This window comes from Sorghum bicolor, chromosome 6 (genome assembly GCF_000003195.3).
Source record: "Sorghum bicolor cultivar BTx623 chromosome 6, Sorghum_bicolor_NCBIv3, whole genome shotgun sequence".
Taxonomy (NCBI): domain Eukaryota; kingdom Viridiplantae; phylum Streptophyta; class Magnoliopsida; order Poales; family Poaceae; genus Sorghum; species Sorghum bicolor.
The window spans coordinates 55,514,653-55,541,459 of NC_012875.2; the positions used below are offsets into that span (position 1 = coordinate 55,514,653).

A 26,807-nucleotide genomic window follows, 5' to 3' on the forward strand; every position below is an offset into this window, starting at 1 on the left:
ACGACTTCCTACAGGTTGATGCAGGTCTTCGTTTTCAACTAGTAAACTGGGGTCATGTTGATCTTGGCTATATTTTATCTCCTTTTTTTGAAAAGATATATTTTTACATCCTCTTCGCTTATTAGACTGAAAGTTTCGGAAAATTTCGCTCGCACTCCTTGCACATGTGCATCATAGCATCCATGACTCTGAAGGCTTAGGCCTCACTTTGCTGCGTCCCCTTTGCGTCGTCAGCATGATTACAGGGGGGGAATCAAACGACCAAGCAAGCAAGCCGTCCCACAATCAAGTCTGTATACAACTCGTCGGACGGAGCCCCCATTTTTTTTATGCGCTCGCTCGCCGTTCGCCGTCGTCAGACAGGGCTGCACACATCCGGAGCGCCTTGTCTTTGCTTTCCTTTGCATCTTCATGGCCGCCCCGGGTCTTCTGACCATTTTCTGAACTTTATATATTCTCCTCGTGCCGTATCAACATCATGCTATCGTGATTCTACTCAATCCCTGCCATGATGAATATACATAGCCGCATAGGGCCGTCCAGGGGTTTTATATAATTCAGCAACCGTGGCCTACTAAGCTGCGTGCTCGTCCCTCTGTAATGGCATGATGCAGCAATCAGGAGCGCAAATTTATTTTTGGAGTAGGTTTCATGCCTCTTGGTTTGTTTGATTTGATAATGCAGGTGCTTTTCAGTGTCTGTGTGTTGGTGTGATCATTCAACACGGCACCGCAGGGCAGGACACTAATCAGTTGATATAACCCTCTCCTAGACTCCTATGTAGAGTGATGTCTCCTTGTTGGGTTCTCCGGTTAGCACAGCACTTGATCTGCTCCACGAACAAAATCATTCTTCCAAGTGCTGCGTGGATGGATGGACTGGGACGGGATAGGACGGCCTTTCAGTTGCATTGCATTGCGCCCATGGTCTTCTCACAAGTCGTTTTCTTTCAGAGAAAGCGAAGGGCATGGAAGGCGATGCTATTTGTTTGAAGGTTGAACAGAGGTGTCAGTTTTAGCAGAACCCCAAGCTGATTGCCTGAATTAAAGGTTTTTAAGAGCCACGACCTTCACTTTCACCAAACCTGCAAGTTGACGCCGTGTCGAGATGTACAGAATCTACTTACTTATTAAGCTGATAGATTGCAGCAACCAAATGCTATTAGCCCAAACTGATACGCCTCTTATATACGCTTCGGATCCCTGTCATGGTGTCACCTTCGCGTTGTGAAATGTCAGGAAGTTGCCAGAAATACAGATTGGTGGATCATCATTAAGAATAACTAGTATTTTATTTTTCCTAAAAAAAACTTGCGGTAGCACCGATACTTCAGCTTATCTCTCTGACAATTCTGGACAACTGTGGTCTGGTACATATTTCTGTCAACTTGTGTAGTACATGAGCGTAAGTTCTGCAGATTAGCAGTGGTCTGCATCTGAACGCTTCGGTTTGACAAATTTCTGCACCTTTCGTTCAAATGAAAAAGAAACAATTTTCTGGACCTCAAATTGAGGGACGAAGAGCCGAAGAGGTGCTTGCTATCAAGAAATCAAGATGCTCCACTTTGGACAACAAGAAACCAAATGTTAGCGTCACACCAATAACATATAACATAATGCTGAATAACACTGTATGTGTTGAGATCAAAATCCCATCATTAGAGGGGCTAGTGGAGTTGTAGTGGACGCATACGCTAGCAGGGTCGCCTCGCCTGATGGCAAGGGAACTCTCGCCGCAATACAGCAATACAGCCAGTGCGTGCCTGTTGCTTCTTCGGGGCGGCTCAGTTCTGTTAAATGTCAACGTCTGACGTGAAAGATACCCAGCAAGTTGCACTGTCACCGTTTACATACAAACAAGACATGACCCAAACATATAGTTTTGTTGCTAATGAATTGGGCTCCTTCGCTTGTCCGTTTCTGTATAAAAAAATCAACAAAGTACTAACCAACATTCGCATGTTACTGCTAACATCCTCTCACTTTTTTTTGAAAAAAGTCTTCAGAAATTGTTCAAGGGCTTATGAACCATACAAATGGCAACATAACCAGACATAATACACTTGAAGGAAAAAATAACAAACCCCTCTTGCTCCATCTATTTCTCCGAGTATTGTGAAAAATTCAGCACAGGTGCTATGTACTATGTACAAACACATTCAGACCAGCCAGCTTATGACACTACCTTGACGCTGCTGGACTTGGATTTCTTCGCTCTTTCGCCGGAGAGACGGGCAGGGGGACTAATAGCTATCATCACGTACTAGTATAGTATAGTGCTAATCCGGTGTTCTTAACTGAACTGCTTGCTTATTAATTAACCAGCGCCATCATCCACAGGACGCGCAGCTAGCTTTCCACTCCATGCCCACGCCGCCGTCAGTCAGCGTCGTGGTGCGTGGCCTCTATTGCGCGGCCGCGATCATGGAGGATGACCGGTGGCTGGGCCACGGCGGCCACGGCGGCCGCTTGCGCTGCTGCTGGTGGTGGTGCTTGGCGGGGCGGTGTGTGGACGCCTCCAGCTCCGAGGTCAGGATGTCGAACATCACCTGCACGTCCCTGTAGCCACAGGTCTGCACATCCTCGTGAAGCTTCAGTATGCTGCCGCCGCTGCCTGCAGGGAAGATAAGGATCTTGTTGTCACTGTCATGGTCATGGTCATGGATCACCCATTCACCCCCACCCTAAAAGGGAGAGGATAGAGGAGGATCAAAGATTCAAAGGGAATTGTGAATTGTGATAGAGGCGCCTGTTTTTTGTCCACTTTTGCATTGCTAGTGGACGGAAAAAGGTGTAGAAATGCTGGCCGCCTTTTGACCTCCCGATTTTTGGGTGGAGAGGAATGAAAATGAAATGCAAATCAATACCCACGATATGTGTGACACTGTTTTATTACTGCTATAAAATTGTGGAATATTCGTATTCCAATCCAATAATAAAATGTCTCTTGTGTGTCTCAGTGTCGTGGGCCTAGCTTGCATGCAAAAGGCCCATATAGTACATAGTGATCTAATACGGATGGGCCGGAATTTGTCGATCTAATAATTGTATAATGCATCCACTCAAAAAAAATGTATAAATGCATAAAAGGCCAAGTCTGTGTGGGTTTTCGCTGGAACTGGAGGCCCATATTCGCTAAGATGTTTGCAGTACCTTCCCTTTTTCCCTTTGAAAAAGGAAGTGAAGTGTTCGTACGGTTCTCTAAAACGAAAATGACGTTGGAACGGTTTACGGCAAAGCGCTAGAAACCAAGAAACTACTCGGATCAAACGAATAAAGAGAAATATAGAGATAGAGAGAAAATGATGAGGTAGTAAGCATATGTTCCAACAGAAAGCTAGCACAAAACGGACGGTAAGAGGATCGACCGACACCATCTCTTTAATTTTCCCCGCATTCTTTCATTCGATATTCTACCACTTTGACAGCAACTCATGCTGCACCGTAAGGTTCTTCATCCTTATCTTCTAGTACTAGTACAACCTACACGACCCAAAGCTAGGAAAAGATACTACCTGAGCCCCTATACCAAAAAAAAAGGGTTCCTCGATCTCCTTCAACTTTTCCAGAACCAAGAACATTTCCTTCCGGAGCACGTACGAGCTCTCACCACCACCAGCTTCGTCGTCGATCGTCTGCGCGCGCTTCTTGTCCCTGCCGCCGCTCCAGCACCGAGAAGAGACTCTGGCTGCTTTATTCCGTTTCGATCGGCATCCGGCAAGTCAAATCCTGACTGGGAACGAGCACCACCCACAGACACGGGTTACCTGCCTGCCCTAGTGGCACGGGCTTTACGCCGCGCACCCAGGGCAACCCAACGGCCGGCGGCCGGGGACAGAAAGCAAAGCGGCTAGCCGGCTACGCTTCCACGGCGGCGAAAAGGCCGTCGCCCGGTAGGCCGGTAACCGTCCGTCTGCTGTCGATCACTAGTCACATTGCTGCCTCAGCCTCCATCCAACCGAGATGACAAGAAAAGCAGCGTCTGCTCGTGACGCTGTTCCAATCGGAGAGAGTGGAACGAACTGTTTTCGCCGGATTGGTTTCTGCACGCTCACAATCTAATCACAGAGGCTACTCTTGCTTGGCCATGTATACAGTACACTACTCTTGCTAGGAGTACTACAGATCACGAAACACATCAGCTGTCCAACCGGCCGGCCCCCGTTGTCCGGTGTCCGGTGCCACGCACGTCGCCATATGAACCTTTGCGGCCGCTGGACAGAGAGAATCTCTCGGCGCAGCACTGACCAGACACCGGCGGCAGCGGCTCGGAAGCTCGCCGCCGCAGCTGCAGAGTGAAAGCCCAGGTTCACACCGCAACGGAGGTGGCTGAATTATTGGAGTGATGATTTCAGGGCACTACAACTACACGTTTGATGAAGGGACAGAGGCAACAGACAACGAGATCGGAGCTGCAACAGAACGGAACGGAAACACAACCCCCCACTTGGCCCTTATGGTTATGGCTGTCGTTGTTCTCTGACTGAGGATTCAGATTTGCGTGCCGCTGAGGCTGAGCTGAAAGGGACGTGGGCTGCAGATCTGAGATAAGGACTAACTAACCGTACGGGTATCATTATTAGATGATTATTGCGGGTGTTGTTTAATTTGCAAGCTCGCACTGATGGTCACCAGTAGCGGTACACCGTACTGAGAAACAACACACGCCATCTGCCTCGTGACACCTGGCACCGCCTATTGGGTGGTTCGTGGGGTGTACCGTGCACGACTGCTAGTGCTAATGCTAGTATTAGTACTACTAGGTACTGCTGCGAACAATCGCACGAAGATCTCGCCGTTTGGTGATGCTAATTCTTTTCCCAAGTCGCTGCAAGGTCTCTGTCGTCCGCTCGTATTGCACTTCACTGTAGTACAGTACCCACATGTCCAGGTTGACTTTCTCTGACAACATTAACTTTGGCGAGTACTACCTCTCTGCATGCAGATTGGAAATTTGAGTTGCCTACGAGGAAAAAATGCTGCCTAATACACCATTGATATCCAAAGATCTTTTTGGGCATCACCAAACCAACCAACCAGTGTTACGTACGAGTACTATAGAGAGTAGAGGCTGTTATGTTTTCTTTAAAAAAAGGACTTGGGCCCACATGTTGCAAAGTTTTAGGGGAACTAGAACTTTGGAGAGGGCGTTTTAGTTAGTGGGAGCTGTGTGGAAGCGATAAAGGAAAGAGTGTTTCCAGAGGTAACCTAAAAAGGTCTAGCTAATTGACTCAGCAAGACTCTAGTCTCTACACTCTACACTCTAGTGGAGGTGGAGAAGAATCACATTCCACCATTGATAAAAGTGCTTGCCGGGTAGGAATGAAATCGGCGAATAGTCAACTCATGCAGTGAGTGAGGTAAAGGTAGATTACACAACCAAGTTGCTCAAGACTTTAATTACTGACCCATGAAATTAGTAAGTAGCGTTAAAACGGGTGGTTCCTAGAGGCTGAAAGATTGTATCACGAAGTTTCAGAATGACCGATTCTTTTTCAGTATGACGCCAAGGAAATGGCGAGAAAATGAGAGGACCAAGTGTTTTCACCGACGAAGAATTTTCTGGAACCTTAAATGAGACAGATGAAATAGATTAGTACTAAGAAGGATGACATGTAGGAAGGCTCTAGCGTCCCTCGACTACATACAGAACAGTTCTCTGTTCTTCAACTATAGCGATGTTCAGGCTGCTGCTGCTCTATAGCGATGTTCAGCAAACCTCACCGACACTCTGCTACTTACTACCTCGTTACAGTTGCAGGATTTTTTTTTTCAGTTCAACGAAGTGATTTGAAGTATCCATATACTGAACTCTAGTCTTTATTATCTAAAAAGTATACTGAACTCTAGTATGATCAAGAAGATAGCCCTGAAGCAGCCAGCTATGTGTGTGAATGACCTGCTTGAAAAACAAGAACGAACGCGATATTTCAGATGGTGTATCCAGGAGGAAACGAAACAACTCCTCCGTGAACAGAGTCAGTCGGTGGAGATCTCGATCGGACCATGGCCTGCAAACTAACGGCGACTGTCGTGCACGGGATCAAAGAAAGCCAAAGCCAGCACTCCACCGGCTACAAGCCTATTATATGCACATACACGATCACGAGTTCCACAAGACAAGAGCCATTCGTGAAGCGGATCGAGGGCGTTAGGGGTGGGAAGAACGGTGCTGCGCGTACCTGTGTTGCGCGCGCGGACGCGGGTGGAGACGGCGGCCCACGCGCGGCGCGCCGGGGACACCACCTTCTTCCGCCACCACGCCATGACAGCGCGCACGGGCGCCGGGATCCTCGCGGCGGCCAGCCTCGACGCCCGTCGACGCGCTCCCCTTCGGTTTCCACCCCCTGCAGTGCAGGCCGCCTCTGCTTCTGATGACCGAGCGCGCTGCCCTCCCCGGCCGCGCGATTGCTCTCTGGTGACCAGGTCAGGTGCGTGGCTGCAACTTTTCGTTGCTGCTGCTGCTGCTGCTGCTGTTTATGGAGAAGGAGAGGCAGAGCTGCGTGTGTTGGTTCGTTACGGCAGTTTTATTGGCCTGGCCGCCGCCGACGGCTGAATTTCCTGCGTTTTGGATGGGCGTGCGCGCTCTGCTTTTTATCCCGTGCCTTTCGCGAGGTCGGCAGGTGCAGGTAGGTACTCTGTCCGGTAACAGAACGAACAAACAAGGAAGCGAAGCGGCGCGTGCGTGCGTGCATCCGTGGCTCGTGGCGGCAGGCCGGCCAGTCGAACTGGAACACTTGTGGGCAGCACTGGGGCGCGCACGCGTACGTGCGTGCGAGTGCCTCTCGGCACGGACAGGGAATTTGACCCGAGCGCGACCCGGACCGCCCAACGGCGTCGTTCACGTACGTACGTATGCCCACACCACACGAGGGGTGGAAGGAATTGCCCGGCGACCGCGACCTAACCTTCGGCGGCATGCTGGTGTCACGGTCCACCCATCTCCTTCCGTCAGGGTTAGGTATCCTGCTAAAGTTTGGTTTGACACGGAGGCTGTCTCCACAGTGACATCTGAATCTGACCGTCAAATTCTGAGTATGTATGTATGTATGTATGTATGTATGTATGTATGTATGTATGTATGTATGTATGTATGTATGTATGTATGTATGTATGTATGTATGTATGTATGTATGTATGTATGTATGTATGTATGTATGTATGTATGTATGTATGTATGTATGTATGTATGTATCGGGTGAGTGGTGAGCTGCTACGTGCTGCCTCTATTATTATTGGGCTTTCGGAATTTCAGGGCTGTTGAGGAACTACAAGCGCTTGGAATGATGAAGAACCCGTATGTTTGGTGTTGTAGTCCACGACAGTCCATGGATCCCGCAACGTGCAAAGCTTTGGGCTCAAAGAAGAAACACTAGACTACACCGCGAAGGTCCGTCCATACGGATACGCAAGAAACAAACAACGGGTCGGTGATGGACAAGTGAAAGCGATGTGAAAACGGGGTCGTCTTTGCCGCGTGGCTGGATGAGAGGCTACTAGCCTACTACCATGAGATTTTTCTAGGATTTGGATTAGATCCGATCCTAACAAGACGTTAGTTCTGTCTTATCCGCCGGTGTGGTGGTACCAGTAGCCTGTGTGCGCGCGCCTCCGTTGATCTCGTGGGTATGTTTGTTTCACTTTATCTACTAGATCTATCTGTTATTTAATAGTATTTTTTATTATAATAAATTAGTGAATAATATATTTTAGCTATGAATTTTTAGCTAAACAAACAGACTCGACAAATATGTTACACTAGCATAACTCATGAGTCGTCGGTCGTCGCACAACGAACAACCGAGCAAAGCCGTGGCTTGGAAGGATGCTTGCTGTTGCGTCAAGAAAAAACGATCACGCAACACCATGGTAATTGAAGGAGAATATAATTTCGCCTAATCAACGAGGCATAACTAGATTTGTCAGATCCAGCAACGAGTCGGAGACGAAAGCACGCGTCAATTTTGCCAATACCGAGTGTACAAGGGAGAGGGCCTCCACCGTGTGGTTGTGCTGGATGAAGAAGAAACAATGCGGGAAGACATGTCGGCGAGTAGGTCTCAGCGACGATGGGGTAAGGACGAAGAACTTGTGCAAACGGATGGCGTAGCAGGGCTTGCGCAACACAGTCGTCAATGCACAGGTGACGGTGATGTAGATGCAACGGCAAAGCGGACACACTGACAGCGGTGTTGTGGCCCGATGAGCCGACACAGCAGCAGCCCTGTTGCTCGGAGAAGATGCGCGTAGTACTCGGAGATGGTGTCGATGAAGGCCTTGTTTACTTTCCAGAAAATTTTGCAAAATTTTTCACATTCTCTGTCACATCGAATCTTTAGACACATACATGGAATATTAAATATAGACGAAAATAAAAACTAATTGCACAGTTTGGTCGAAATTGACGAGACGAATCTTTTGAGCCTAATTAGTGCATGATTGGATAATATTTGTCAAATACAAACGAAAGTGCTACAGTACCTGTTTTGCAAAATTTTTTGGAACTAAACAAGGCCGAAGTCAATGCTGATGCCGAAGTAGAACGCGCGAGGTCGACAGGCGGTGGGTGACTCAATCGCAATCAGTGATCGGGTAAACCAAAAAGATATAGCAACAGGAGATTGGATGTACCCAACAAGACGACACGACGACGGTGGTGCGTCCCGATCGGGCGGCGCAAGGCGCACGGCGGGTCACGAACACACGGGGTCGAATGCGCCAACGCGGATTAATGAGGTAGAGATGGGCAGGTCCGCCCGACAACAGCGACACACGCCAGATCTGGCTGCCTCCATGGTAACATAGGGTCGAGGTGTGTGGTCGGCCCTGGTCGCACCACAGCAGCACGGGACAGGGCGAGATCCATCTGCCTCCATGCGATGAAGATCAGGTGTTGATGGCGACAACCGATGGCGAACCCCGGGGACGAGGCGGCGACAACCTAGAGGGAGATCTCGATTTGTTGTGCGACGACAACGATAGCAACCGGATCAATAGGATCGGGCGCCTAAAGAGAGGCGTTGCCACCAACGGAGATCGACCTCTCTCTCGGGGGGGGGGGGGGGGGGGGCAGTGCGAAAGCAGCGACGGCTAGGGTTAGAATCTAAACCTAGACAAATGATACCATAAAAGAGAATATAATTGGTGGAATATTAAATATATTACATTGAACCCCATAGACTAATTATATAAGGTACATACCTCGAATGATAACAAACAAAAGATTCACCGTGCCTATCGGCACGGCGCGACGTACCTCTTGTGCCTAAAGGATATAATCGAAAACAGCATAAAACATAAGAGGGCCAGCCCGGCCCAAGTCTCAGCTCTACTTTTGCCATTGCGCCAGAAGCCCAGAAAACAAACATTGACCAAACTGATAAAAAAAAAAGAATCAACATATGTTCCAAAGAGGCCCACAAAAGATCAAGTGAGCTCTGGAATTCCAAACTTCCGAAAAGAATAAGCTAAGTAGGTGAAGACAAGAGCTCTAAACACGAAAGCTGGTGCCCTCACTCCTCACAACCGGTTACTGTCTTCAGGAGTCAAGACGACCGTGGGCAGGCTAAAAAAGCTTGACATCAGACTTCAATTTGTTCTGCTTCCACTTGGGGAGCTTGTAGAACGCCGCCCTTGTCATGTTGAATTTGTCATTGAACTCGGCTGACGATAAGTAGGCCTGCATTTGGTTGATAACAGTAAATGGCATCATCATCTGAATCTGACAAACGTATGTGGAAGGAAGGTGGAAGATCAGTTTTGTCACCTCTCGTTTGGTCACGTCGATGTCAGGGGCAGGATCTTCAGCTGTGGTTATCAGACGTTCATATGGGTAGATCGTGCGCCTTTCGTCATCTTCTGGCTCGTTTTCATTTGCACCGCCTGCGGCACCTTCCCCCTGTATTGCCTTCTCTGGCTCAGGGCTCGCTTAGTTTTGCAAAAACATTCAGAAACGAGAGATAAGGTACTGGAACATTTGCTATCCATGTTGTGTCAGAATTGAAATTTAAAGAGCTGTATTCACTATACCTCTTATCGATTTTGGTATCGCATTTTTCAAGGGACCTTCAAAAGAGCTGGTGAGGGTACTGATAGCTGATTTTTTGGGTGACACCCTTGAGTGCTCTCCAGATTTTGGGAAAAGCTTTCTCACAGCGGGAGGAGGGGTGGAAAGGTTCCTGGTATTGATTTTGCTTGTGTTCTCAAAGGCAGAAGTTAATATATTGAAGGCTGGAGACCTTCCACGAACACGTGGACGATCCGGACTAGTGGACATGCTTCTTGAACGCTGAGATTTATCTTGTCCTGAACTTCTTCCCGTAAATGCTGGTGTTCGTCGTTTTGGTTTCTGAAAACATGGAGATAGTAAGAGAGTTGCTTTCAGATAGTAGGACTTCAACTCAGACGCCAGTTTAGCCACCCTGTAGTCCTTCTATGAAACCTTATGCATGGTCAGCATATATATGTTGTGGCTCAATCATACAAATGACATACTTTTTTGAACGTAATAAAGACGACATACTAGTTCTACTTAAAATGCTGAAAACCTGAATTTGTGCTCATCTATATACCCGCACAAGAAGTTAATAGTGTCGAGAAAGGCAAGAGTATCAATAAACAAGGAGATCATGAATAAACAGTTAATTTGCAACCCAATACTGGGATAGAAACTAATACTAAATTCACAAGAAGCAGGTAGAAGATTTTTCCACCGAGCTACTGGAAGATCATTTGTTTGAGACTTACTTCCAGTGATGGAGGTGCTCCACCCTTTAGGACAGCAAACTTCCTCTGGTATGAACTGCCATGCATCTGCAACAAAAATTGAGAAGTGCAAAGATGAATTTAATTTCCAAAACTAAATAGCAGGGAGGCATACATAGGTATAAATCTCATGGAATAGAATTGGTATTAATTCACAATAAGCAATTACAGAACACATAAACTACTTACAAGAGATTTTGCGTAGTCCCAGTTGAAGAATCTAGTAAAAAAATGTGGCTCGCTACCTTCTGACACAGTGAATATTGGTGTTTCTCGTGATAGTTTTTCCATAAGGAAATCATGAACAAGAAATTTCTGGCAGTTACAGTGACAAAGAAAGTGAGAAACAAATAGAAATCGTGATTTCTAATTAGACTATGGGAGGATAATTTTGGCTTAACCTCTCCAATATCCATAGCTTGTAATTTCACTTTGGCATCCACCTCCTGGCCAACCCAAACAAATATGTCTGAGTGGCAATCAAGAACGAAAACATCCTCTGTCATCAGATCATCCTGGGTAAAGTTGTGTACATCTTTGACCTGATATACATTTTAAAATTAACGTTTGTATTAGACATGAAATCAAGAAAGCACTTAGCAATAAAACCTTGACATCTTTGTTTTCCTTACCATTATATTGTCTTGACGATAACAGCATTAGTGGCCAAAGAAAAGAAGTGTCAGCAGATGTTGAAAAGTGAATTCAACCTAGGAAATCCTTGTTTGCAGTTACCTTTGGATATGATGCAAGAGAAAAGATGGGGGTCACTTTCATTTTCTCTTCCAACTTTTTGGTTTGGATACTTGGATTTACCACCCAGTAGTTCCCAGAATTGGTCGGTTTCTCTCCCCTCCTTTTGTGACCTGGAAGGCAGATCTGGCTGTACAATAAAAAACAGAAGCACAAAGAAGAGTTAAGACAAAGGAAAAGCATACTGAATTCAAATACGCAGAACATGTGACACGAACAAAAGCGCCATTGAGCATTGCTTATGTATAACATACTCAGACTATTTTATCAGAAACATGGAAGAATATTCAGTATGCATATTCGCGCGGGGGAGGGGGGGGGGGGTGTCAAGGTTTAACGTCGATACCAAATTACCAATATACTGATCATCAGGAAATCTGCATAAGTACAAAGGTGTATTCACCCCAATGAGAAAGAATATTCAGACCTTAATTACATCTAGCTGCCTCTCAACCAATTCATGATCCAATGAGGTCGTAGCATTGCCAGTCCATGTGAACACGGTGTTTCCATTGTGTAGAATGTAACAATAGGACGAGTTTAAGGACGAAGCCAGCTAAAGAAAAGATGAAAAAGATTAAGAAGCTCATTTATGAAGAGAAGACTAATGTTCTCATAAATATCTTAACAAACCAAAGTATGCCAAACTTACCGCGTCTACTTGAAGTGCTTGCATGTTTTCTGATCCTGAACCCTGAATCCGGAATAGGGCAATCCCACCTTCAGAGTAAGTGTCATCCACAATATCATTTTCAACAACAAAGTTCTTGTATCCCGAGCTAAGGCCACCCTATATTGAAAATTCAGACAGAGAGGAAACATATAGAGCATTCAACATGAAGTATGAGATTTTTCAGAACAGGTCAAGGATTTTGACTGCTAACTTGAATCAAACCTTGAACACTTGAAGACTTTGAAATATGACAAATAACTGAATTGGTTCTTTCCCTTCATAAAGCCGAGCCTGTGCATTAAAAAATAAATTAGAGACCAAAAATATAATTTAAGATATAAATATTCAGTGGATTACCTGGACAGCCTGGAACTTTGCAGCCTGAACCATCTTGCTAGCCAGTGACATCGCTGACACCCTCTCCACCTGAAAGCAAGTAAGATCAATTCACAAGGAGTAACTTGACTCAAAAACACATTTATTAAGGAACAATGAAAATATCGCTTGACTTAAATAAATCCGTGTGGGTTTAAATTCCTGAGACCATTACTGATGTTGATTTTGTGCGCAGACATTACCTCAACACTTCTCTTCCCGAACCAAGTTCCAATAAGACATTCCTCCTTGTCATCTCCAGTATATGTGTATTGAAAAATGTAACAATCTCCAGTGTAAAATTTTGATTGATCAGCAGCTGAAAGAAGAGTCTTGCCATTTCCATTCACCCTCCATACCTGATGCCAATACACAGGTTACAAAACCACCATGAACTTGCACCTAAAATAAGTGGATGAATGCTATGGCAGATATCAAAGGAGATGGGTGTAGATCGGCAGTAAGGTTGAATCTGGGATATTAGGAATCTCGTCATCCAGATGGACATATTATGCATTCATGTATTCAAGGTAGTTTTGTTTAGCTTGCACGGTGCAGTTGGGAGCTTATCTAAATACAACTAACCAAGCCTTGGACTTGGGCATGTATTCAGACCTTTTTTTTATCTACCTTTAATGAAATGACACGCAGCTCTCCTGCATTTGGGAGCTCAACCTTAGGGAGATAACTAGCAAGAAACAACAAAGCCTTTGGTTTCAAGAAAGTTGGGATAGGTTTGGGATGGAATCTAAAAAGATCCAAAACCAAGAGGAAGGTACGTAGCACCTTCCACAAAGAAATATAAGAGTTGGAAAAGATAATACCTGCAAATGACCTGTGCAATCAATGTAAGGCTGGGGTTCTTCTTTTACAGGTGCAGCTTTCATCAAGCCTTTAACATCTAATCCTTGACTTTTGAGGAGAGCTGGAAGACAAAATAGTGGATAAAAGTGTGAAATTTGGCTATTAGCAATATGTTGCACTGGAACTGATAATATGTAGACAATTACCTGCAACTTTGCCTCTTCCGTCCTCAGATGATAACTTCAACTCAGGTGTGGGTGGCCATTCAATAAATTTTGACTTGAACATGACTGTCTCGAATCCCTCGATCACTTTGATAACATGTGATTTTTCTCGGCTATCATCAATGAGTAGTTTCTGTATAGAGGTAAAAGAAACTGAGCGCACACAGATGCATAATTAATAATGTAAAACATGAATATGTTGTGAACATCAAGAAAAAAATGTTTTACAAAATAATCATTATGAGTAGTGATCCCAAGAAAAATAGTTATCTCTTTCCATTTTGAGAGTGAAGTAACTGGCTTTCCTTAAATTTGAGAGTGAAATAACTATTTTTTTTTCATTTTCAGGCTTGAATAATATCTTAGAATGGATATAATGAAGAAGCATCCGTTCAAAAAAATATATAATGAAGATGCGTAAGTAATTTATGCAGATACCTCAGCAGCTTTACTCGCACCCTTTCTTTCTTGCAAAGAAGTACTTCTGCCCATCCAAACATACATTTCAGCACCACAGTCAAGCAAGTAGCATTTGTTTGGCTCAAGTAACTCACGCGCCAAGGATTCAAAATTAGTTTGCTCCAATTTTCCTTGGTTGATGCTGGGGAGTCAAATAAATAATTCATTCAATTTCATAATTTCAAGAGAAATTTAATCTAACAGATGGCATAATTAAAATAGTATATTAGTGTTCTTGTTGAAAACTAAAGCTGATGCTTTAATTTGTGGACATGGGAAAAATGGTAGTGATCTTTTAAAACAAATGGTAGTGAGATACCATATCAATTTGATGGCGATTTCCCTGTCTTCCCCATTATCCTGTGAAGGTGTCTTCCTTGGAAGAGGAGCGAAGCCACCAAACAAAGCCCAAAATTCACCAGCTTCCACATCAGCCATCAATTTCCCATCCTCTAGAAGAAAAATTTAAATTATCACATCTTTTTAAATGCAACTTCTGATATTTTGGTACATTAGTGTATTTGCTTACCAACCCCTGCAACTTCACACTTGCCCTCATGGAAAGTATCTTTGATATACTGTACAACTTCAAGAGCTTTTGCCCTCTCTTGAATGCATGAGTTGGAACCATTGAACTGGAAAATTTTGGACTTGGTATCCAAAATAAATATGTCCTCGTGGTTAAGGGACGAACGAGTAAAAGGAACCTAGTCGTAAAATAGAAAGCATAATCAGCAAATGAGCAAACCTTGTTAGTTGGGGAAAAAAATATAGTGCTTTAGATAACTCACCTCTTTAACATGGACAACATGTTTCCCTCTGCACACATATAAGCGAGTAACATGCTCCTGATCATTGACTTCTACATGGTTGAACCCAGAAGCTACCCCTCCTGGTTGTGGCATGATGCAAGGCCTAAAATATGAGAGAAACCTTTCAGTTTCATTGCCTTGTAATTCCCGGTACTGGACAGCACGTCCTCCGAGCGCAGCATCAAGCTCCACAGTTAAGATTGCAGCAGTTCCAGCCTCATCCTACCAAGGAAAAGAATGGACATTTTCGGCGAGGTATTGATTAACAAAAAATACCAGTATAATATCCCTGAAGAGCAAAATCAAGTGATGCAGTGTCAAATGGCTTGAAAATCTACCTGACTAGTGTCTTTACCAAGCCAATAATGGATGTCATGGCGAAAGGAACCATTTTTCAAAGCTGTTGTCTGCAGGGAACATAAGGAAACAATATTCAGTGCAGTAAAAGAAAATTGTAACACTGAGATCAACCATAAACAGACTGTAGTATCATGATGAGAACTTCATGGACAGTGAAGCATATCATGCACCATCAAGGGTTACACTAAATGATACAAGATGATAAATAGAAAAAAAAAACAGAGAAAATATTTGCCACAGATTTCTCAGAGCCTCTAAGATTTTGTTGCAAGCAGGACCAACTATTTTACCTTTCAATTAAGGTGCACCAATAATCTTCCTAAAGAAAAGGATATTCGTAAAAAAAAGGCATCAATAAATCCATACCTTCAAGATGATGTATGAATCACCCATGTAAAATTTTCCATGTGAAGATGTTGGCACAGTAACTGGCTTAAAATTCTCAATACGCCATACCACCAGACCACTATAACAAAATTAAGGAGTACAATGCTCATAGAAGGAACTCTTATGAACAAAGCAGTAAAGTTGATTAAGGCAAAATGACAAAGAAACTTCGAAAGGATAGATATGTTTGCTGGATATTTACATCAACCTCATCACTATTCCTATATAGTTTAGTTACCAAGAGGTTCTCTAATTAGTAAAAAAATATTAGTTCAGCCACCCTCTAACACAATATATCTACACTTTTAATTTTGTCTAAAGCTAAACACTTGTGACATGATAGACGGAAAACGTTTTACAGTTCATGTCAAATAAAGTTCTACTGTGTCATACAGTGTAAGTTTGTAACTATCAAAACTTATGGCTCCTGGCATATAATACTGAAGTCAAGACATTTGAATATCTATTACGCTTACTGTATGTGTATTACATTTTCAGGAACATGTCAAACTTTAGCAGCATATCACAGCAAAATAAGATATAGTAGACACTAGAGACTAGAGAGCAATCACTAACCGGGAGCACTGAAAAGACAATGTAAAGTGTTATTTAACAGTTTAACTGACAAACAGTATGCAACTTCTGTATGTTTCTCAGACTAACCTGCAGACACACTAATTAGCTGCTTGCTGGTAAGCATGTTTACTGTTACAAACAATTGGCTATTTATCCACACTTGTTTAGCCTAAGAGAGTCATCATGTGGTCTCACAATGCATCTCGATGATATAAAGATGTCAGGCCATGAAAAAAGGTACTAGTATATAGGGAAGCATGCAAAAAAGGATACTCCTTTTGCCCGGCTCCGTGGAAGGCCGGGTCCAAATCCTTCATAGACACTGACATGCTGGATGTTGATGAAGAACTCTCACCTGATTTCGTATCAAAAGAATGTTAAAATTAAGCAATTAAAAATAATTGTTCTAATTCTAACAACATCGCATGCGGTAGGAAAGAGCGTAAAGAAAAATGACGACGACGGATTCCGATCATTCTCTCACCTGAGGCCAGAGGGCTGTACTTGCCGATCGAATTGGGGAAATCTTGGGAGAGAGAACGATCCGGGGAGGGGTGGGGGAAGCGGGGCGAAGTAGATGGCCATCCGTGAAAGACGGATTCAGGAGAAAGAAAAGGTAAAATGCGAGCGGCGAGCGCATGCGCCTCTCCAGCTTCTTCTTCACAAAATCAGACCGCATGCGTCCGTTTCCTGCTTCTGCTCCAGCATCCCGATGGGTGTTTTCTGCCCTATAAACAAAAAAAAAAGAGTTTGTTTTCTTTTATGGAGGATTTTTTTATTAAGCACGTTAACACGCCTCATTTTATTTGTCTGCATGAGAGAACAGCATAGAACAAGTAAAAACGTTGAAAAGGGGTGCATTAAGGCTAGTTACAGTGGGAGGTTCATCAGGATGTCATGCACATTTATTAGAGCGTCATATCAGCTGCAAAACTGCACTTTTTGCATGAAACGAAGAGGAAAGAGAAAGACGTAGTTTCACCATGGTAAAACCCCGCGGGCGTTGTTTCCCACGCGGTGAAACGAGATGAAATCCCCACTGAGGGCTAAATCGTTTCATCATCTTGCATGTGATCTAATCATTTTGCAGTAATTAAATGTTTTGTCCAGCTTAGGAAACGTCAAGGTAAAACTTATGCATTGTGGATGTTGTTTCATTATTCGTTTCATTGATGTCCTGTCAGCGAATTTGTTTTGGAAACAGTGCATTGGAACAGGTCACTCAAACTGGGCTAACTAGACATTCCAACCAGCTTAATGTTTTATTATATTACTCGCATGTAGAATATATTTTTAAATTGAGATTTTACATGTACGTAGATTGTAATTTCTTACGAGCCATTAAAAAAGTTCGAGCAGTCATATGTATCATCGTTCAAAAAAAAAATTATCGTCTACGTCATTTCGTGCAATTTTACTTCTAACAGTGTGTCAGACTATGATAAGAAAAGGCCAAAATACTCTCACATCTTAACACCGTGCAAAAGTTTTCCACCATTCCTCTAGTGCCACTGAACCTCTGCCACCACCGCATCTTCAGGTTGCATGATCTGCCACCGCCACTTCTTGAGCCTGCATGCATGATAACGCGACGCGTATAGTAATTGTTTAGATCTAAAAACTCTTTGTTTGTTGTATTTGGTAATTTTGTTCAACCATAAACTAACTAAACTTAAAAGATTCAGCTCGCAAATTATAAATAAATTATACAATTAATTATAATTTTATTTATATTTAATGCTCTATCTATGTATCGCAAAATTCGATGTAACCTGAAAAGTTTTTAGATTTAAACAAAGCATAAGCCACCACAACCGATGTTTAGCTACTAGCTAGTTGGTTAATCACTCATTGCCATGCATATATGCACGGATACATCACCTTTGCTGTTGCTACCTCTGTATAATGAGGCCAACACCTAGGCCTTGTTTAGATGCGAAAAGATTTTGGATTTCGCTACTTTAACACTTTCGTTTGTTTGTGGCAAATATTGTCTAATTATGGACTAACTAGAATCAAAAGATTCGTCTCGTGATTTACAGATAAACTGTGCAATTAGTTTTTATTTTTATTTATATTTAATGTTTCATGCATATACCGAAAGATTCGATGTGACAGGGATCTTAAAAACTTTTTGGTTTTCGGGGTGAACTAAACAAGGCCCTAATAACTCGAGCAGAGCAGATGCAAAACCAAAACCCATGGTAAAATTCATCTTTGGACAACAGCATGATCCAATTCTACGATTTCTTGGCGATCTTGCAACTGTCATCGTTCACCAGAGCCTCACAGAGGTCGAAAGCTTGCAGCTTGATTGCCACCAGTGCCAGTTCGTTCACCATAGCTCCTGGTACCCCTCACGGCACCTGGCGAGGAGACCGAGCATCTCGACGTCGTGCGCGGAGCCTTCGGCGGCGACGTCGGCGAGCGCGGGCGGGGAGTCCTCTCGCACCGCGGGACGGCGGTTCTCTAGCAGCTTGTAGAGCTCAAAGAGCACCGTGGCGGCCTCGCGGCGCTCCCGCAGGCCGCCACAGCAGAGGAGCCCCGCCAGCGCTGGGACGGTAGAGGAGTGCCGAGTGCGCCCCAATGGTGCACTTGGTGACGTCCACAATGGCGAGGCTGGTGAGCACCGTGACCGCGGACGCCGCGGATACGCCGCCGCAGGACACCGCCGCGGAGAGCACGTCCACGGCGCCGTCCATCCAGGCTGAGGTGTAGGAGCGCCCTGGCCACTGCCTCGTCCCCGGCCTCCGTGTGCCGCAGCAGCACCGCCGCATTGCCAGACTCCAGCACCTCTCTCCGCCCCGCTGCGGCGGACTTGGCCAGCCTCAGCAGCGCCAGCACGGGCAATGTGGACCCAACCGGCACCACTTCTTGCCTCGCGCGCGCTCCTGCTCCGTATGGACGGGAGCCGCCGCCGCAGAAGGCGAGACGATGGCGCGGCTATGAGGCGGCGCGGTGCGTGGGTGGGGATGAGCAGCGGGCAGGGCAGCAGCGGGAGGTTGGTGATGGGGCAGGTGAGGTGCCCTCGGTCGAGCCACCGCTAGATGCTACGGGGCTCGAAGGTGTGGCCAGAGGGGAGGATGACTGGATCCGTCATCACTCATGACCTCAAGCGTCATCACTCATGATAAAATTCAAGACTAAAAAGTTATTCGAATACTATTGAAAACTTATTGGTGCTAAAGTCATTTTATTGTTTTCTTAATGATTGAAGTATACGACACGTCTCGCTCTGCTTACGTCGAGCGAGGCCACATACATGAGCAGCGAAACCTTGCTTGACCTGACCATCCCTCCACTCGCGGGAAATTTCAGCCGCTGACATATCTATCAATTATATATGGTGCGCATCGGAGTAATAATAATACAATCTCTGCGTATGATGACCAATCTAGAAATGGTTGCACATCTGTTCTTGTTTTCGTTCCTCTAGTCTAGATCTAGAGAGGTACTGTAAAAAAATGAAACAATGTGACCATCACTTGTACTCTACGCCAACCCACATTCCGTGGGGAAGCCACCAGGGAACCTCTTGGTGTCGGTGCAGTAGTTGTAGATCATGTACCTATCCTGCGCCTCCCTCAGCTGCTCCTGCTGCTTCATGTCGTCCAGCCCACCGGCCGCTCCGCCGTCGAACCAGTCGCCGCCGCCGCCGGGCGCCGCGCCCTGCTGGCCGCACACCCACGACGCGAACCCGCTCGGCTCGCAGCCGGTGGCGCGGTAGTTCCGGAAGTAGGCGGTGAACGGCGCCTGGGTCCAGTCCGTCTTGACGCGCCCGCCCTGCGTCGCCCAGTCGTCGGCGTCCCAGAGCACGCCGTTCAGCCTCATCGGCTGGTACACCGGGAAGGGGACGCCGGCATTCCAGTGGTTCCTGAACCGCCGGATCGCCTTGTTGTCGACCAGGATCCTGAAACTCAGCTCATTGTCTCATTCGCTCACTTTTTGTTGTTTCAGCAAAGACTCTCGTCACTGAAAGCTAGCGACGACTGCTAAAAAATTCCGTGGATGTAGTGAAGAACAGAGGGGCTTACAGGATCTCGTCTGAATTCCAGATGATGGAGTAGGTGTGGAAGTCTAGAGTAGGGTCGAACCAGAGGCGGTACTGCACCTCCCTGCCGCCGGAGCCATTGGCGAAGATGTTGGTGTGCAGGGTGTACGGCTCGCCGGTGAGGTTGCCCAGGAACTCCAGGTCGATCTCGTCATGGGTTTTCCACTGCTTTTCAGACATCAACTGCATGCATGCGCATTGGATCCATCACTCGATCAGAGAACTATCCATCACTCCATCATCGTCAGAGAACTAGGAACGAACGCAAATGGTCGTTCTCACAAGATGGGCATGCATGAATAATAATGTCAGAGTATGTAGTATGTTATGCTTGCATGTCTTGTTGCTCACTCACGTAAACCGTCGTGACGGTGCCGGCGGAGTTGCCCGGGACGAGCTTGATGTCGATGTCGATCCTGGCGAAGAGATAGGAGGTCTTGGACCGGAAGCCCGACCCCATGACGCGGTCCAGCGACAGCCCGATGGTCTGGTCGTCGCCGTTGCTTCCGTTGAGAAGCTGCGTCGGGCCCCAGAGTATGTCGAGCTGGTCCGTCATGCGACCACCACCGGCAGCCGCCGAAGAGAGGGCGACCACCATCGTCGTGAGAACCGATAGGAAGGCTAGGAGGTGCGCCCTAGCCGCTGCCATGGTTCCCGGCTGCCGGTGGTGTGAAGTGTGGAAATGGCGTGTGGAGGGGACGCAGTCACGAGGCAGTGGTCAAGTGCAGGCTATATGCAGAGACTGGGGGTCACTGGGCGATGTGACTCACTACCAGGGTCAAATTCCACGCAGCAAGATCGATCTCATCTCGAACTCGGCGACGCCATATAGTTGTTGGGAGGTGTAAACAAGTTTGATTATTGGCTGGCTAACGAAGACCTAAGCATAGAAAAGGATGGAAGGATTAATTCATGGACATTGGCCAAAGGGGAACAGAGATGGGAAAGCCAGCAAGAAGTTGACCTGATTTAATGTGCTTGTCACTAGAGCTTATAGGACTTAGGCACACGGTTATTTTAGGACAGCTCATGCACAATCTTTTGGCACGGTTCAGAATACAGCGTGGCACGATAAATTTTGTGTCTCACCTAAGATTTTGGCACGACGAGTTACACGGCACGAACTGACCAAGCTTTGGATATATAGCACAACCTTACATCAATCATCTCTGTGTTTTATACCTTCACATCAACACAACAAAGAGACATATCGCGGAACACCTACCAAATCTTGATCATCTCCTGACATCAACTTGACACATATGAGCACATATCAATCATGTGTTCGCAATAGTCTAATGCAAAAGCATATTGGAATTTTGATGAAATGGAACAATAGCAAGGTGATAAAAGAGGTTGTTGTTTCGCGAAACAAGCACCTATTAAGCTAAAATTTCGTCTGAATTCCTTGTTTTCTTTCCCTTTGTTCTTCTGTGTTTATGTGCCTAGTTCCTTTAGCATTCCTTGCCCTGTTTGTGCGGCGGGATTGAGTTCTGTCTTAATCATTGCCTTCGTGTGCATTCTGATTCCATGATGGGAGGACGAAATGTGAAGTTTGTGTATGGAGTATGGTACATGGGTTCGTTATAGATTGGGAAAAGTCTAAATAACCCTCTAATAACGTAATCCCCTAACCTATAAAACCTTATATTTAACATTTTTAAACTTTGCTAAACAGTCATTTTAATCCCTAAGCTAGTTTTTTGACATTTGGTTTTGCATATGTGGCACTCAAGTTGGTAGTTCAAAGACACGCTGGCAGCAAGACCCGGCCATTAGACTGTTTCGCCTCCAAATACACGAACGGCGTCTCCGAGCGTTGTTGCTTGGCGTCGGATCGTGGGCACAGACCAGATGCGAGGTCGGGGCTTGTGCATGAAGTGAACCGAACTGCCATAGTACCCCGCACAACACCGGCACTGTTTGCGGAAGTTGAGCACCAGCAATCCAGCATGAGCTCCACTCGCGGCGGCGACGCAGATGACCCCCGAGCCAGAAGAGCGCGACGAGCTCCCGCGAACGGGTTGGTGCCCGGCTTGAGTGAGGACAGCAGCGCGTGCACCCAGGAGGCTGGGAAGTCGGGTGATGACCATCCTATCAAGCTAGACCTAGACTTGTGCGAACTGTTCGACCGACATGTGGGCCATTGTATTATTTTAACCGCACAATGCTAAATCAGATGTCCCATGATCCACACAACTGTTGCATATACGCACCGTGTTTTGGAGAGGACCATTCATATCGAATTTGTTTCCAAGGACGTGGCGCGTGTAGTGTGCGCCCATTTGCGTTTCCACTACTAGCCAGCATTCCTAATTAGCCTTTCTTCTTTTTATTCTTCTTTTTCCATTTTCTCTTATTTTTCTTTTATTTTTTCTTTCATATTTAACCTACTTATTTTCTTCTATGCACTATAATAATTTGTTATTCATATAATTTTTTTTTTCTGCAAGCCTTTTTAAGGGTAATTTAGCTACAAAACTTTATTCAAAGATATTGCATACGAAAAACTTATGTAAAGTTGCTCATAAAAAATTATTTCCAAACAGTTAGGCTGAAAAGTTTGTTCCGAAGAAAAGTTATACCTACATATAGTTGGCCAAATGGACTGCCCGGTACGGCACTGGCACAGACACGATCAGACACAGCACAGCGGGGCACGACACTATGCGGCACGGTGGCACTATCGTGCCGTGTGCCTGATAGTGCCGTCGTGCCAATGCCTCGGTCCAGTTACGACACTAAGAGCCTTGAACCGTGCCGTGCCGCCGAGCGCAGCGGCCCATAGTGCCCGTGCCGGCATTGGCTCGCTATGCCGCAGCGCGCTAGGACGTCACTGGTGTTGCCGCGCCACCGCTCGCGATGCCACCGCACCACTCTTCGCCATTGCTGCGCGCCCACGTTGTTGTCGCCGTACGCCGTTGCAGCTGTGCCTCGCGCGGACTTCTTTGTGCCGCCGCTGCAACAGTGCCTTAAGTCAAGGAGAAAAAGAGCAGGGGAGGGAGTGGCTTGGGACCAGCAGCAAGAGAATGAATGGCGGCTGGGAGTGGAAGAATGAGAGAATGAGGAAGGATCTATTTTTATACCAAGGTCGCAATCAATTAGATGGCTAAAAATAGTGTAAATCTATCCAACAATCAAAAATAATTGGGCCATTATCATGCCCACTCATTAATCATGTTGTGTCTGTGCCAGCAATACGGGCTAAACTTGTGGCCCAGGCACGGCCCGCAATCGTGCCCGTGCTGGCACTGACAATCTATGCCTAAGCCGTGCTTTTTCAGGCCGAGTCTGTGCCGGCTCATCGTGTTAGTGTCAAATGGCAAACTATATACCTATGTGAATGAATTATTAAAGTTGTGCAAGTTTCTTTCCGCAAAGTTATACAATATACTTGACGGGGGAAAGTTTTGTAGCACGAACTGCATACACGCAAAGCTACTCGTCCCCGTACGGTCAAGGAACGAGCTCTGGTTTCCCGAGGAAAGGAGGGTTCATGCATGTCTGGCCAGAATAAACAACAAGCAGAAAGCTGTTCCCGTGGCCAACCCGCTGAAACTGAAGCTTGGGTACGACCTCTTGCAACCAACCAAATGAATTATACTACAATATTCTTTCACACCAAAGAATCGATCGGTATAAACAATGAATGAGACTATATATAATCTATGCGTATGACCTGTACGTCGTGTAGTGCTCTGATCGACATCGCAATCAAAGTGCACCGTGGTTTAGCCCATCTCTACGCCTACTACGGCATGGAGCACTCCGGCGGGACGCCCTGCGGGAAGCGCTTGGTGTCCGCGCAGTAGTCGTACACCATGTAGTTGTCCCGCGCCCACTTCATCGACTGCTGCGCCGCCGCGTCCATCTGCTGCCCGTACCCCGCTGTGGTCGCCGCCGCCGGCGGCGTCGCGGTGGCCGTGAAGCTGCGGTACTGCGCCACGAAGGGGGCCTGCGACCAGTCCGTCTTGACGCGGCCGCCCTGCGTGGCCCAGTCCTCGGCGTCCCACAGCGAGCCGTACAGGCGCATCCGCTGCGACGACGGGTACGGCACGCCCCGGTCCGCGTGGTTCTTGAACTCCCGGATCGGCGTCCCGTCCACCAGCACGCTGCATTGCATGGCATGGAGAGCGAGTGAGGATTGTATTGACTGATCGGCGTGCGTCGGCAATGGTGTGTGGTCGTCTGCGAAAGTGCGAATGCTTACAGGATGTGCTGCTGCGTCCACTCGATGGAGTAGGTGTGGAAGTCGGCGGTGGGGTCGAACCAGAGGTGGAACTGCTGCTCCCTGCCGCCGTTGCCGTTGGCGTACACGTTGGTGTGCAGCGTGTAGGGCTGCCCGCTCACGTTCCCCAGGAACTCGAGGTCGACCTCGTCGTGGACATCCCATGGCCCCTCCGAGATGAACTGCACGCACGCACGCACACACCATCGTCGTCGTCAGAAACACAGGTCGATCGATCGAGCCACGCATGCATTGCTGAAAGCAGGCGATCGAGAAGGCTGACAACAACGAGAAGCGCTGCTTACGTAGAAGGTGGTGACGGTGCCGGCGGAGTTGTTGGGGACGAGCTTGATCTGCGCGTCGGCGCGCGCGAAGAGGTACGTGTCCTTGGACCGGAACCCGGAGCCGGAGGTGTGGTCGAGCGACAGCGACAGCACCTGGCCGTCGGGCGAGACGCTCCCGCGGCCGTCGCCCCACGTCACCTCCAGGCCGTCGTCGACTCTGCCGGCCGCCGCCGCCGTCGGCGCGCCGGTGGCGAAGAGAACCAGGAGCAGCGCCAGCAGCACGCAAGCCCCGCTCGAGCTAAAAGCGCTCGCCATTTGCTTAAAGCCTCTCACACGAAAGCGCTGTTGTGTTGTGTTGTGTGAGATGAAGGGAAGAGCTATAGCTAGCAGGCGAGCGAGAGATGGATGGATCCAAGATGGTGGCGACGGATGATGATGCGTGTCTCGCCTCGCCACGAGGGCTTATATAGAGTCCGCGCCACGGGCAGGCAACAAGGAATGAATGGATCGACGCGCGGATGTACGTAGGAGTAGGACAGGGCAGAGCAGAGCAGAGCAGAGCAGAGCGCGGCGGCTGATCGAGGCGCATGTTCGCGTCTCGTTCCGGGAGTCCGGCTGGCGATGCGCGGACGACAGCGGGGTTGTGTGCCTGCCTGTCGTGCTGCTGGGCGTAACTCTTGGCGGCGAGGAAGACAGCGCGTGCGAGGGGCGACAGGTGCCGGTGCCGAACGCACGGGGACATGAAGGAAGGCGTCCCAAAGGAGGGGCAACGGCAACGGCAACGCGGTTTTTCAGAATCCGGGTCGTGTTCCTTTCGCCGCGTCGTACAGGTACAGCTAGCTGACTGTGGAAGCAGCACCGGCGGGGCGCCCGCCCAGCCCAACCACCGGCTTGAATGCCGCGGCCGGCTGGAAGCCACGAGCATGATTTCACCCGTGGGCCGTGGCGGAATGCGGAGGATCGGATGAGCCAACCAGCGTGCTCCTCCTAGGACGGTTTTCTGCGGATTCTTGCGGATATGCTCATGTGGGCATCGGTTACATACAAACTGACCAATGTCTGTCCGCCACAGCATCATGCGACGAATCAGATCGGCACGAGATCAGGCGGTTCAGACGAATAAATTTAAATCCCGAACAAACTACGTACAAATCTGTCAACGTGTCTGAGGTCATATAATTTCCAGATGAATGCTCGTTCCTGCTTGGCATCTGACCGTGGGGCACCGACCAGTACGATTGGAATTGGAGTGCCAGCTTACCACCGACTCGCTCAACTGGCTGCAGGTGGAGTCTTTTGGGCTTGGACCACTAGTACTTCTTGGTCCGCTATGGTCGTGGTCGGCCTACCAACTGGCCGCCGCGTCTCTTATTTCGGCCGCATGCTCCGTTTTGGGCTTTTTGGTCCCGTAGGGTCGGCGCGTAGTCCAAGCCTAGCCAGTCTACCAGGACCTACAACCAGCCACGTATATCGGATGTGGGCCTGTTGACTGGTTAGTAACGAGAGTTCAAGTACCTCTTATTCTAATATCTTCATAACTTAGCCTTGTTTAGTTTTCAAAATTTTTAAAAATTTTTCATCACATCGAATCTTGCGGTACATGTATGAATATATATATATGAAAATAAAAAATAATTACACCGTTTATCTGTAAATCGCGAGACGAATCTTTTAAGACTAGTTACTCTATAATTAGACAATGTTTGTCAAATAAAAACGAAAGTGCTACAGTATTAAAATCCAAAAAATTTTGCTAACTGAACAAGACCTTAGTGGAAGCATAAAAGGGAAGTAGCTAGTCCTGGCTTGAATAGACACTATGTAAAAAAAGCTTATTACAGACGCGCCTTAAGTGTCATCACAGACGCATGTACGAGCGTCTTTAATAAGGATTCTGTGATAATAACTGATTTCAGACACTCTACGGCTCGTCTGTAATACGACGCGTTTCAGTTACGAGTGTCTGTAACAAGAAACAAGACGCGTCTGTGGTAAGAAAATTCCAACGACGCTTTATCCAAACAAGGGTCTGAGTACATCAGATATACTACAGACATT

The 26,807-nt window shown here is 46.9% G+C and overlaps 4 protein-coding genes across 4 annotated transcripts; all 4 read right to left on the bottom strand.

Annotated features, from left to right (window-relative positions):
* LOC8072288 lies at positions 1,960 to 6,577 on the bottom strand. The gene is made up of 2 exons (XM_002448426.2): positions 6,182 to 6,577; positions 1,960 to 2,613 (listed from the first exon to the last, which is right to left on the bottom strand). The coding sequence occupies exons 1-2, from the start codon at positions 6,264 to 6,266 to the stop codon at positions 2,405 to 2,407; spliced, it is 294 nt and encodes a 97-aa protein (XP_002448471.1). The 5' UTR covers positions 6,267 to 6,577; the 3' UTR covers positions 1,960 to 2,404.
* Positions 9,121 to 16,909, bottom strand: LOC8072289 (villin-4). Its single transcript, XM_021462724.1, has 23 exons — positions 16,671 to 16,909; positions 16,460 to 16,541; positions 15,590 to 15,689; positions 15,202 to 15,270; positions 14,843 to 15,085; positions 14,581 to 14,758; positions 14,371 to 14,503; positions 14,031 to 14,193; positions 13,575 to 13,725; positions 13,389 to 13,489; positions 12,768 to 12,923; positions 12,547 to 12,615; positions 12,412 to 12,480; positions 12,169 to 12,306; positions 11,944 to 12,072; positions 11,499 to 11,646; positions 11,396 to 11,406; positions 11,165 to 11,305; positions 10,953 to 11,078; positions 10,746 to 10,811; positions 10,029 to 10,347; positions 9,766 to 9,926; positions 9,121 to 9,678 (listed from the first exon to the last, which is right to left on the bottom strand). The coding sequence occupies exons 2-23, from the start codon at positions 16,513 to 16,515 to the stop codon at positions 9,565 to 9,567; spliced, it is 2,841 nt and encodes a 946-aa protein (XP_021318399.1). The 5' UTR covers positions 16,516 to 16,541; positions 16,671 to 16,909; the 3' UTR covers positions 9,121 to 9,564.
* Positions 19,393 to 20,954, bottom strand: LOC8072290 (probable xyloglucan endotransglucosylase/hydrolase protein 25). The gene is made up of 3 exons (XM_002448428.2): positions 20,593 to 20,954; positions 20,221 to 20,420; positions 19,393 to 20,096 (listed from the first exon to the last, which is right to left on the bottom strand). Exons 1-3 carry the CDS (start codon positions 20,884 to 20,886, stop codon positions 19,679 to 19,681), a joined length of 912 nt encoding a protein of 303 aa, XP_002448473.1. The 5' UTR covers positions 20,887 to 20,954; the 3' UTR covers positions 19,393 to 19,678.
* Positions 23,752 to 25,227, bottom strand: LOC8072291 (xyloglucan endotransglucosylase/hydrolase protein 24). The gene is made up of 3 exons (XM_002448429.2): positions 24,771 to 25,227; positions 24,448 to 24,647; positions 23,752 to 24,349 (listed from the first exon to the last, which is right to left on the bottom strand). Exons 1-3 carry the CDS (start codon positions 25,062 to 25,064, stop codon positions 23,989 to 23,991), a joined length of 855 nt encoding a protein of 284 aa, XP_002448474.1. The 5' UTR covers positions 25,065 to 25,227; the 3' UTR covers positions 23,752 to 23,988.

Coding starts and splice junctions, on each gene's coding strand:
- LOC8072288 (XM_002448426.2), bottom strand. CDS start 6,266: ATGGCGTGGTGGCGGAAGAAGGTGGTGTCCCCGGCGCGCCGCGCGTGG. Junction 2,614..6,181: donor CGTCCGCGCGCGCAACACAG/GTACGCGCAGCA, acceptor TCTTCCCTGCAG/GCAGCGGCGGCAGCATACTG.
- LOC8072289 (XM_021462724.1), bottom strand. CDS start 16,515: ATGTCAGTGTCTATGAAGGATTTGGACCCGGCCTTCCACGGAGCCGGG. Junction 15,086..15,201: donor TTGGTAAAGACACTAGTCAG/GTAGATTTTCAA, acceptor TTTCCTTGGTAG/GATGAGGCTGGAACTGCTGC. Junction 13,726..14,030: donor GTGCGAGTAAAGCTGCTGAG/GTATCTGCATAA, acceptor ACCTCTATACAG/AAACTACTCATTGATGATAG.
- LOC8072290 (XM_002448428.2), bottom strand. CDS start 20,886: ATGGCAGCGGCTAGGGCGCACCTCCTAGCCTTCCTATCGGTTCTCACG. Junction 20,421..20,592: donor GCACCGTCACGACGGTTTAC/GTGAGTGAGCAA, acceptor GCATGCATGCAG/TTGATGTCTGAAAAGCAGTG. Junction 20,097..20,220: donor TGGAATTCAGACGAGATCCT/GTAAGCCCCTCT, acceptor GCTGAGTTTCAG/GATCCTGGTCGACAACAAGG.
- LOC8072291 (XM_002448429.2), bottom strand. CDS start 25,064: ATGGCGAGCGCTTTTAGCTCGAGCGGGGCTTGCGTGCTGCTGGCGCTG. Junction 24,648..24,770: donor GCACCGTCACCACCTTCTAC/GTAAGCAGCGCT, acceptor GCGTGCGTGCAG/TTCATCTCGGAGGGGCCATG. Junction 24,350..24,447: donor TGGACGCAGCAGCACATCCT/GTAAGCATTCGC, acceptor CATGCAATGCAG/CGTGCTGGTGGACGGGACGC.